Genomic DNA, 12,035 nt, shown 5'->3' with positions numbered 1-12,035 from the left:
CCCAATTTTTTCTTTTTCACTCTCTCTTCTTTTATGTTAGCCTGGTTGTTCTTGGCTCCCGAACTTTTAAAACCCCTTTCATATTGTAAAAGCCACAGTCTCCTGTCGTCCTTCACCCATTGTCTCTTCTTGTCTTGTCCTTTATTCCCCTCTTTCTCCTCCTCCATCCTTCAACTTCTTCCACCTCCCTGCTTCCCACCCTTCTACAGATGGAGGCAATGACAATCAAAACAACTCTCCCCTAACTCAGTGTAACTAATTGTTCCGGGCCATGATGGATGGAAAGAGTGGGTTTCAATTGCGTGAGTCGCTGTGAGCGAGTTGGCAAGTTAGCACCTAGTCTGAATGTGACCTCCACTTGACCTTGTGTCTGGGCTTGAGTGGCTGAGCCAGCCCCCCCCACCCTCCTTCGACTCCAGCTGCTAATGGGTGTCATGTCGAGCTGCGGCTGCACACAGGTCAAGGGTCGCGGGTGCACACCAGACGGCCAAGTTTAGGATTGCGATGAGGAGGCTGAGTGACACTGGGCATATGTGCCAATGAAGACACCGGGTAATCGGCATATGCAGAGTGACGTGCACACACAGAGCCATTCACATGATATACAAACATGCACGCTCATGGAAACCACATCTTGCTGCAGAAAGTTTTCTTTTCCCTCAACGTTGGCAGGCAGCGTAGGTTCATATAGATCTGAGGGGTCTTTGAAGGCCTTTGAACTCTGCTAAATGGCTTGACCTTGTGGCTTGTGGCTGTAACCGTGAGTGTTTGGGTGGGTATGGGGGTGCAGTGAGTGGGTGGCCTGCATGGGGTCTCATTTCTGCTTCACAGCATAGCAGGGTATTGCAGACGTTTGTGTTGATGACTGCTGAATTAAAAGCAAACTGGTGATTATGACAAATCTAAACATTGCTTTTATGAAGCAGAGGGGGGGACAGAGAAAAAACATTTCTGTGAATATTTCATGCTCTGTCTTTGCTGTGTTAATTGTGCTCACAATCAGCTTCTTTGCGTTGATTCCTCGTGTTATTTAGTGTGTGTGTGCATATATTTACATGTCTGTGTGGGCGTGCGTGCCTGAATCAGTGTGTGTGTGTGTGCTGTGAACTGAGGGAACAGATAATGTGGCTGCTTGGAAGGAGGAAGCAGCTTGGGAAATGATTTCAACAGCTCTCATAATTAGAGGAATATCATAAATTAAACTTGTGTCTGCCGTTGCGTTTGAAGAGCACTCAAAAGTAATAAATTCTGGATGGTTAACATATTTGCATTCCATTCAGCAGGCAGCGTCAGGCAGGAACAGCTGTTTTCCACGTCTTTTGGCAGCAGGAAATGCACATTTCTCACTCAAGGTGCTTTTAAACACATTGAAATGTCAGAAAAAAAGAAAAGCGACTTTTAACTTGAACATGAAGCTGCTGCTGTGTGCTCTGTCACTGGAAATAACTCGGCAGGGAACAGCGCATTAATGAAGTTCTTCAAATATGGATCTTCATACTTTCAACAGGACAGTTTTCAATCTGTCTGTCGCTTGGAAAAGTCGACGGGCAAGATTTGTGTGCGTGTGTTGTGTGTGTTGTTTTAGATTCAAAGAATAAATCCCAGAGATTTGAAACAAATTTTAAGGTTTCAAAATGCCTCCTCAGTAGTGACAGAAACACTTTAACTGGAACAAGTGAATAAGAAAACTATGTTTTTGCATCTTGGCCAGTTGAGGCCAGATAGGTCCACCTTTTCCTTTTTAATTAATTGCACAAAAATCACCATTTCTGTTCAGTCTATCCAACATTTTACTATTTTAAAGGTGCATTGTTATTTTCATTCTGAATTAATAGATGTTGAATCAGTGCTGTGCCACCTCTTTGAGCTCCTCTGTTCCACTGGGTTTTTTTTATTTTCTCTCTCCAATCTTTGTGAAATCTTGAAACCCAATACTGTGATTTTATTGGATGTATTTCAAGCTTAATGGGTGTCTAACTCTCTAATATAAGTGGAATCTGACTACCTCATCATTTTACAAATATTAAATAACCGATAGTGCATTAGTGCACCTATGCCTTACAAAAGTTGTAGTCCTTAAAAAATCATTTTGTTACATCTTTGTCAAAATGACTGAGTGCTTGAATCTTAATAGCACGTGCAGTAGTAGATTTGTGTTTAGCTTAAAATAGAATATGCATAGATAACTCTAGAGTCAAGTTACAGCTTTTCAGAAAGATTAATGAAAAAAGGCATGAATGCACCGTGATGTGGATTGTAGAGGCACTGAGGCTGACCTGGACACTAACTCTAAGTTTCAGCTCCCTACATTGACACGGTAAATGAACAAAAAGATGGTAAGATATTAAACTCTCAGTGAAACTATTCCAATTTAACACTCTCATATAGTCGATTATTTTGACTCTTTATTATAAAGACAGGAGCCAGGAAATTGCAATTTTGAAATATTTAGTACATGTCTTGGTCCCTTAATTACTTCTCTCTAGTTTTTATCGTATTGTTGGGAAGAACAACTGGTTAAACAGGGGTCACTGTCACCAGCATCTACTGAAATGCAATAGGGTTAAAGTTACATGGTCATTATTCATTGCTGTGGCGCAGTGGCCTAATGGACAGGGCTGCTGCTCGGGGCATCACTGAGAACATCACTTGTTTTGTCAGCAGTTATGTTGGTGTTTTTTTGCCCTGGAAGAAAAACTATATGGACATTACCTCTGTTTTGTTTTCTTACACAGGAGGGTGTTTTGGGGAAAAGCAAAAACAATATGAATGTGCGTCACTGCTGCTCGAATATGGGAAAGATAGGTTTAAAGAAACAGTGAGGATGATTGGTGTGTGTATATGTGTGCGTGTGCATGTGTATCCCGCTTATGCACAGCGAAGTATGAATAATGATTTAACTAGGGTCAGATTCCATTGGAGACGTTCACCTGTATCTGACACTAGAGGCACGGCGTAGCTGCCATTAATGTCCAATTTTCAATGAAAACAGAAATAGAATACAGACTGATAAGGGTAACACACCATCCAGCTTCACACCCGGTCACATAATTACCCCAATGGGCTGTGGTGAGGGATCATATCCTGGCACGCACCGGGGGGTCAGCGGCGATAAGCTTCAGCCTAGCTCCCAACATGCAGCATAATTACTCTATTGATAATTCACCAGGAAAATGGTCCCAGCCAATTGCAGAGCTCCGATTTAATGGACTGGACGCTGAAACGAGGGAGGAATGGAGGAAGGCGGCTGTGAAGGTGCAGCGTACGTGTGTGTATGTGTGTATGTGTGTATGTGGGGTCTGTTCATGGGAGTAACCAGCAAGGGCCTTTTATTAGAAATGAAAATATGTCAAGGCCATAGGGGGACCCATTTTCCCTGGAGATAATACGGCCAATAAAATGTAAAGCAGGGGAAGGACTTGGCATGGGGTCCAACTGTGGCTGTTTATCTGTGTGTCCTGCATTAGCCCATTTATCCCCAGCCTCAAATTAGCTAATCATTCTCCAAGGGGAAGGACTTGGTCAGGAAATTGACATTTAGCAGCATAGGCTCACTCTATTAACTACAGTAAATTTAATTTGCTGCACACCCCAGAAGTGGGCCGCTTTCTTTGCCATCAGAGAGAGAAGGGAGAGGAAGGCAGAGACAGAGGAACAGAAAGAGAGAGAGAGAGATTGTGTTTATTGCATCTGCTGCTTCTGGCCACAATTTGCTTGGCTGTAAATATAAGACTAAAACTTGGAACAGTGCAACTCTGTTGTATTTACCCTCATGTACTGCTGATTACAAACATATGCAGGCGTTGTCAACACATAGATTCACTCATTCCAAGGTCTGTTCGGGCCATTGATGGATTATCTCGCCTGGAGACTCCACACCCCAAAAATGCCAATGTTTTTCTTCTCTTTTCTGTTGCATTATCTGTGATTTCCTGACGAGGGTAATTGTAGCTCCAGTAAATACTGTATTAAACATATTAAATCAGATGCCATGTGACTGATGCTGGCTTCCACCTCTGCCTGAATCACATGCTTCATGATAATTATTTCTGATTAGCACTGCAGGGTGGCTGCTTCAGTGTCTGTTCTGCAGAATGCAATAAGACAGCATTTACTGTGCAGGGGAAAAAAGATCGTGTATAGAGGGACTGATGGAGCTGCTCAGATAACAGTATTGTAACTAGAGCTTGAACCATTAGTTGATCATTAGAAAATACATCTGCAGCTCTTTAGATACTTAACTAAGCATTTAAAGAACAATTTAAACTTTATCAAATGTTAAAAATATGTTAGAACTTTTCTCTTTGTCTGAAAATAAGTTTTTTTTTTACTTTTATTTGGATTCAAACAGTTGAAGAGGTCAGTGTGATCTAAAGTATTTTCTTGTTTAATCAATTCATGTTTATGGCTGTGTTTTCATTGGGATTTGTGTGTTTGGTAGCAGCATTACACAAAAAGAACTGAACAGATTTCTACAAAACTTGGATGGAATGATGTGGTATGGGTCGGTGGAAAAACTTGTTACATTTTGGTGCAGACTCTCTCAAAAAATAATGCAGAGATTTTTAGGTGGGTGATCTATATCCAGTTTTTAGGGTAACAGATATTTCTTTCAACCATATTAGAGAATGTATATGTTGCCTGTGTTTAATGTTAATAGTTTGCAGCAAATTTCTGTGTACGTGGTTTATATGTATCTGATGCAATATAGCGATGAAGGACCAATCAGTTTTGACAGAGGTTTAGGCTTTTGTTCAGCAATGAAAATAAAGGATATTCACAGTCTTCTTCATTTTCACACTTAATCAGAAATATGTATTAGGTGAACATGGAATTCAACTGTCTTATTCGAAACAGATTTATTTATGCATGTATGTGCTTAATATATAGTTCATAAAATACTTGCTTGTGAAATAGTTTAATTTTAAGGCAAGTTAAACTTCTGCGTTCCTGGAAAACTGAACTTCAAACTGTTTTTGTTTTCTTTTTCAAGCAGATTCTCTTTCGCAGAGACACTGAAATAGCGCAGCTTGCTCTCCAGAGATGGGGATCGCCCCGGCCTAATTGATTGAAACAGTTGTCAGAGTGTTGTCTGTTAGGATGGTGACAGGCGTCTGAAGAAAATGATTAGTTTTCTGTCGGGAGAGAGACAGCTCTGGATGTCCCAAACTGCAAACTAATAAAGGGGGGAAAGCAATAAAGCTCGTGGACAGCAGGTTTGACTGTTTTTATAGACAAATCAATAAAATGATAGATGATGGAAAATAACGGCATCTTAGCTGCCGATTTCTACTGGGGTTTCAATAAATGCTCCTTCCCACACACTCACACACACACACACACTCACTTGTGCATGAACACACACTTGAGCAGAATGTGTCAAAGTGGTTTTCCTGCATTAATAGAGGCATGTGCAGTGTCACATAAATAAGTGGTTATATTTTGTTTCCTTGCCTGTATGGCACCATATTGAGATATGAGTTACACTTTCAATTCTCTATTTTGTGGTTGTGTGTGTGTAACTGGGTGTGTGCTCATGTTTGTGTGTCATAACTAACAGAGTAAATATCTCACTGTAAATCTTTTTTAGACCAGAGGGCCAGTGTCAGGATCAATACTGAGGACAGGTCTTCCTCTGAGCCCTCCTCTAATTGGCTCCATTTCTACAGTGTTCGTTGTGTATGTATGGTTTGGTGTGTTTGTGTGTGTGTATGTCTGTCTGTGTGTCTGTCCCCGTCATGGTGAATGTGATTATATATAAATTTACACGTATTTCCATCTACTTAAGGAAAATTTTACTTTCGTAAACACACGCAAAAGTAATTGTTTTTATGTGTTAATGTGAAGCTACTGTCTCTAGTCAGTTTGTTTCAAATTAGATTGTTATTTTCCACACTTTTGTTTATCTTGAGTTGGATGCACAAACATTAGTTCACTGTTTTATGTTTTGACTATTTTACAGAGCGAAATCCATCATAGAAGATTGAATCATTTATTAATCGTCATTTTCCAAATGAGCATTGAAGTCAATCACCTGTATTGCAATGCATCCACAATATACTTTTTCCTCAGTGAGAACTTAATTCCTGCTCTTACTTTTCTCATTTCTGTTTCACTGTTGCCAAACATGCACAACTGTCAGCGACATGAAAGTGTCAGCCAGAGTTTTCTAGGATTCACCAAAATACATTTTGGGATATTCAGACATTAACTGTGGTTTACAAGGCATCATAGGAGAACATGGATTTAAAAGAGGATATTTAATTACCGGTTGAAGTTGATGATATTCTACCAAATTCTCACTTCTTTACATTAGTATGTCATTATCAGTATTTTATGAGATGAGCTGCAATTATAATTTCTGATCATATTTTCTTCCAGGTCTCATTCTCGCCACCGAAGGTCTCGCAGTAAGAGTGGCAGCCGCAGCCGACGAGGAAGCCACAGTCGCCGAAAGAGTCGCAGCCACAGCAGAGAGCGGGATCGGAGCCGGCGCAAGGGCCGCGACCGGGAGAGGGAGAAAGAAAAGGAACGGGACCGAGGAAGAGACAGAGACAAGGACAGAGACAAAGACAAGAGTAAAGACAAGGCTGACAAAAAGGGGTAAGTGATGAATGGCTCTGTACAGGGAAGCACACAGTACATGCACAGGGAGACACGAACGCACCAAACAAGTGTTGTGTCGGCCCAGCTCAATCTAAACCACTGCCTCCGCTGGAAAACAGACTATTTTGGTCAGTATAATATAGGCTTAAATATGGAGTTCAGTCTCAGCTCCTCCATCTGTCCATCCATCACTCCATCCTTCCATCCATCAATCCATCAGTACCCTTCTTTCTCTATTTCCTCCTGTAATCAAGCATGGGGCTGCGCTGGACTTGTAATGTGATATCATTCCCTCTTGCAGGAGAAGATGTTGATATAAGAATAGATGGTGGGTGGGAGTGCTGCACAGGTTCAGTTTTCAGAGGATGTTTTGGTCACCAGATGATTTCTGATGTCTTTAACTTGGCTTTCCACCCTTTGGACCCAACTGCAATAAGTCTAGAGATATAACAAGATCATATGCATCTCCAAAGTCACTGGTGCTCATGCACGAAAAAAAAGCAATAAATGAGAGCCCCTTATTAAGGTGAGAAAAGTTGGCAAATTGCATCTTTACTTGCAAGCTAATACACACCAGAAATCACAGCAGTGAATCAGTGTTGGTGCAGATTTTAGCAGTAGTGCCCTTCAGATATGGTTCTAACCACCTTAGAGGCCTCTCTCTGTCTCAGCCGGAGCAGCACCATCGATCCCTCCCCAGCACTTCATGCTCTAATGTGATTGGAGGCCATCGTAATATGACTGGTGCCCACATGTTGTCTGTCATAGAGAATGGCACAGATGTGTATACGGATCCCAGGAGCCATGCAGACCGACCGCTGTGCTGTACATTAATTCTGTCCCTGTGGTAAACTGTATCTAAACTCATGGCTTAGGCTGGCCCAAGTTATTTAGTTTATAACTTAACAATTAAGATATAATATGTGACAATTCTTCATTTAAACATCTAAAACAACCAGACCTATGTTGTATATTTTATTGACTTGTGTACTTAGATTATTCAAAATGTTTCTGACAATGTTCAAACCCAGAGAACTCCACATTTTTACTCAAGGTAACAGGATGTTTCATTTTGTGAGCCTTTTAATTAAGTCAAATCAGCTTTTCTCAGTGGTTTTGCTCGTCTCTGCTGTAACTTCTGGGGTAAACAATGTTTGACAGAGGAAAAACACACTGCTCGCCAATTAGCCAGTCAGCTTTTTTCTTCTTCTACTGTTTGTATTGGACCACATCTACAAAGGTTGTACAAGTGTGCGTAGGCAACTGGACTTGCTTGTGTTTCTTGAAGATGTTTCACCCAAGAGAAGAAGCCTCTTGGACGAGAGGTGACATTTTTTCAAGAAACACAGTTGCCTACACTGTTCTGTGTGTGCAATTTATGATTTTATGACAATTTGATGAAAAAAGGCTGAAAAAAGATCTTCAATCCTCAGATGCAACATTGCAATCAGATGATGAAATGTATCTCTGTAGCAGTAAGAGAGTGTATTGAAGAGTGTTAAAAACATAAAAACATAAAAAACTTTTGCCCTACCATTGACCAGAACTTAACTTTTTCTAGTTTGTGTTGTGTCAAGAGAAGAATTGAGGAAATGCTAAACAGTGAAACACAGATCATTTTACGTATATACCAAGTGTGATTCAAAGATTTAACCGAGACAAACGTGCACGACTAGAATTAAAGGTTATGCATTTTGTAACTTTTTAACACAATTTGTTAATGGCCTTTTAAACTATAGATTCAATGTTTTGATGTGTTGGTTTATGGAACAGATTTACTGATAATAATAAAAAGCCCAAACTTTAACGATTTACATACGTATGGAGGATCCAATCAGTCATCACCAGAACCACAGAGCTCAGGTTTTTCTTTGTGAGCAGAACAAGGAGCTCTGCTTTTAAAGGAAAAGTGCTCCATTTATTTGAAGCTATTACATATTGCCTTTCTTAGATCCATATCAGGAAAACAAATAAAGCTAACAGTGAAATATAAGGCCAGCAGACTATATCTATTTTCTTATTAAGGCTTCAATATCCTTCAGCATTGATAGGAATCTCTGCCTTTATCTCTGACCCCGCTTTAGCTTGTCTCTGTGGAGGTGTGTGTGCTCAAATACGCAAGTTTGTTGATTTGTGTTTGTGTGTGTATATGCATTTCCACCTGTGGCAGCATTATTATATTTCCAACTGTTTATCCTTCCAAATGACTCAAACTGGTGGAGGTGTAATGTTGGAATAATTTTGACTAAACTATATGGTGCTGACCTACAATCAAAAAAACATATATGTATATATATGAGTTTGACTGAAATGGCTTTTCGCTGGCAGAAACCGATATCGGTGCATATCAGCAGACAGATTAATAGCATTATTACATTAAAAAAACAATAACATTTCAACTTTTGGCATTTATTAAAAAATTCCATATAGTGTCTGACACGATGCAATGAGGTAATACAGCAATAAGCTAAATTTTATTTAGAGTTCAGTTGGCACATTTGATTGAAGCTGGTCTATCTCTGGACCTTGATATTATGTTATCACTGTCCAAAACGCTCCTGACATGGAATTTCCTGTTCTTCCGCAGATTCTCCCTCGAGAGTTTAGGTAACAAGTTCTGCTTCACTAGTAGAAAAGCGGAAGCAGTGAGATGTTTCAGGAATATGTAAAACGTGTCTTTCTCTGCCGTATAGCATGTCTACATCAAACTACTTCTTTTTCTTCTTCCGTTGCTTCCATTCTTTTTATTCTGCTCTTAATGGTTATGGGGGTAGGGTCTTTAGAGAAGCCCCTCATTCTCACTACTTGCACACAAACACACCATAACACTCCAACCTCATTTACATCCAGGTTTCCTTGCCGGGTGGTGGGAGCGTAGTGGAGCAGCACGGTGTTGATGGCGGGGAGGGTGGAGAGGAGGCTGAGAGGCTTTATAATGTCTGTCAGGATGAAAGAGGGGCTCCTCAGAGCAGCACACTGACTCTGTGTTTGGGTGCACGCGCGTGTGTGTGGTGTTGTCATCATTAAACATTTAACACTCCTCTAGTATGACAGCAGGCAACTTGGTGCTCCAGCGGCATGTTTTCATGCAAAATTTATTGAAAAAGACGAGCTGTTAAGAGATCTTGTTGCCTTTCACCAGTGGCAAAGGGTAAGTGGCTGATTGTGTGTGTGTGTGTGTGTGTGTGTGTGTGTGTGTGTGTGTGTGTGTGTGTGTGTGTGTGTGTGTGTGTGTGTGCGTGTGCGTGTGTGTACCCAGATTTGTGTACCCAGATTTGTGTACAGGGTCAGTAGGTCAGCTTTGCTCAGTGTAATCCTCTGGCTTTGTATTTACAGACAGAATAAAAGAGCTTCCTTTCACCATCTTTTTATGTTAACATTATTCTCTTCTCTTATAGTTCAAATGTTTTTATTTAAATATATTTTAACCTGTAAGTTAGCAGTGCAACAAATCAGATCACGGTTTTTATTGATGGATTTCAATGCAGTTCATTTAAAAAAAAAAAAAAAAAGGAGACAAATATGACTCGGTCTCTTTTCTTTTTTAAAGAAGTTAAAGAATAATCATCACAAGGAACTTTTGTAACATTACTGGTGTTCAGTGTACAATAGGAACAAGAGTGAATAAAAAAAAAAAAGCCTTCATTTCTTCAGTTTTTCCGATTAACTGTCTTGAATTTGGTGCCCCACCATATTCCTCTCTCTCTGTCGGTGTCTTCTACGTGTGTCACCACTTTTTCACAGAGAGATAATTGTTTTCTTTTTCATTTTTGCTTCTGTTGCATCAACCCCACCCACTTGCTTATGGTGATTCCAGCAGGGGATCATCTGCGTTTTCATCCACAGACTTCCCCTGGATTTCTACAGACTGTACTAGGAGGCCAGGCAGAGAAACTGCAAAGCGTCTCACTCTGACAATTTCGCTCACACATGCACTTCCGCCGAAGAACATATGGAGTAACTGCAGGTTCAGTGCGTTGATTCCTGTGCAGCAATCTGCAGCACAGTCTGCCTTGCTCTATCGTCCACAAAGTTGAAAAGTTTTACCGTCCCAGCAGACAGTCAGACATCATAGATTTAGCTGCAGCTGGGTGTGTGGCATAAATGTAGAGCTCTCACATCCTACAAGTTCTCTTTCACTCTTTAACTTGTGTTGCTGTGACTCGATCTGTGTTCTGAACCATCTAGGTGGATCTGTATGGATCACTGATCTTTACACAGCTACTGTTAATCATATAAAACTATATATAATTGCAATATTTTCTTTTATACTATACACTAATGTGAAGTTGCACTCTCTTGGCTGTTGTTTTGTGCGCTTCCACACATTGTTACAGCTGACTCTTGCCGGTGGGCATCTGACATATGCTGGCACTCCAATGTGTACCGTGACATTGAATATAATAACAATTTATAATAATTTATATAATAAATATTTCCCTTAATATAAGTATGTGAATCTTTTCAACCAAATTCTAATTTCATATTCGCTCAGCTATTGTCTGGCATTTACTGAAATATGGGCAGATATCAAAGATGCCCACAGAAAGTATTTTAATATTGTCAATAAATACACAAAGACCTTATTTACCTTTGATTCTCATGCTTCATTCAATTTGTCCCAGTTCTTTCTGTGAATTCCTCACAGATCTATCTAGGTTAAGATAAATTTTACTAATATTATACGTTATTTGTCTGTTTTTTTTCTCTCCTCTAAATCAGAGCAGGAGAAACAAACAATGTGTTGTGTTCATCTGCCCCCAGGCACATAACTGACAGAAGTATAATTTGAATGAAACATAATTTTTTCACCTGATGTTCCGACCTAAATCCCACCTGTAATTAATGAGCAGAAATGCAGAATCTACATATAACAGATGGCTCTCGCTCCACACAAAGTGACAGGTTTTTAAAATGGATATCTTTAATCACAAGTCAGTGTTTGAAAAGGCATTAAGTGCTATAGTGCTTCCGGCTTTGATCAGGCTTGAATGGATTTAGATAGGGTATGGATAAGGTACAATCAGGACCTAGTTTTCTTTTGGGTTTGCTCATAATACTAATGTGCACATACACACAGGTACTACACTGAGCATACTCTTACACTTTACTCATACCTTTGTCCCCCTCCTCAAACTCGAGACCTTCGTCAAAGAATGTATCTGCTTTCATAAAAAGTCCTCACCCTTTTCTCTGCCTGGCGTCGACCTCTGTACTTTCCTTTGTAGACAATTGCTGAGGTAGTGGGAGACGTGGGCTGGCTGCCGTATTCCTCATCCTCAATCAGAGAGGCCTGTCCAATTAGGATGAACTCCTTGTCTGTGCCCGATCACTGTGCCCGTGTGTTGGTCCATCTGACTCAATTTTATGTCATTTGAGTGAGAAATGGGCAGAGGCTGGGGAGCGGAGGCACGGGGAGTAGAGTGGAG

At 40.4% G+C, this 12,035-nt stretch overlaps 1 protein-coding gene across 2 annotated transcripts in view; it reads left to right on the top strand.

Annotated features, from left to right (window-relative positions):
• rsrc1 (arginine/serine-rich coiled-coil 1) overlaps window positions 1–12,035 on the top strand; it is a 114,300-nt gene that overhangs the window by 16,590 nt on the left and 85,675 nt on the right. For both annotated transcript variants that reach the window (XM_020087972.2, XM_020087973.2), the window contains exon 4: window positions 6,382–6,603. In XM_020087972.2, coding sequence (XP_019943531.2) covers window positions 6,382–6,603 — 222 coding nt within the window. The remainder of the gene's footprint in view (window positions 1–6,381; window positions 6,604–12,035) is intronic.

The sequence above is a fragment of the Paralichthys olivaceus genome, chromosome 11 (genome assembly GCF_024713975.1).
Source record: "Paralichthys olivaceus isolate ysfri-2021 chromosome 11, ASM2471397v2, whole genome shotgun sequence".
NCBI lineage: Eukaryota > Metazoa > Chordata > Actinopteri > Pleuronectiformes > Paralichthyidae > Paralichthys > Paralichthys olivaceus.
Note: the sequence above shows the minus strand (reverse complement) of the source record. Positions and strands in the feature narration are given on the sequence as shown.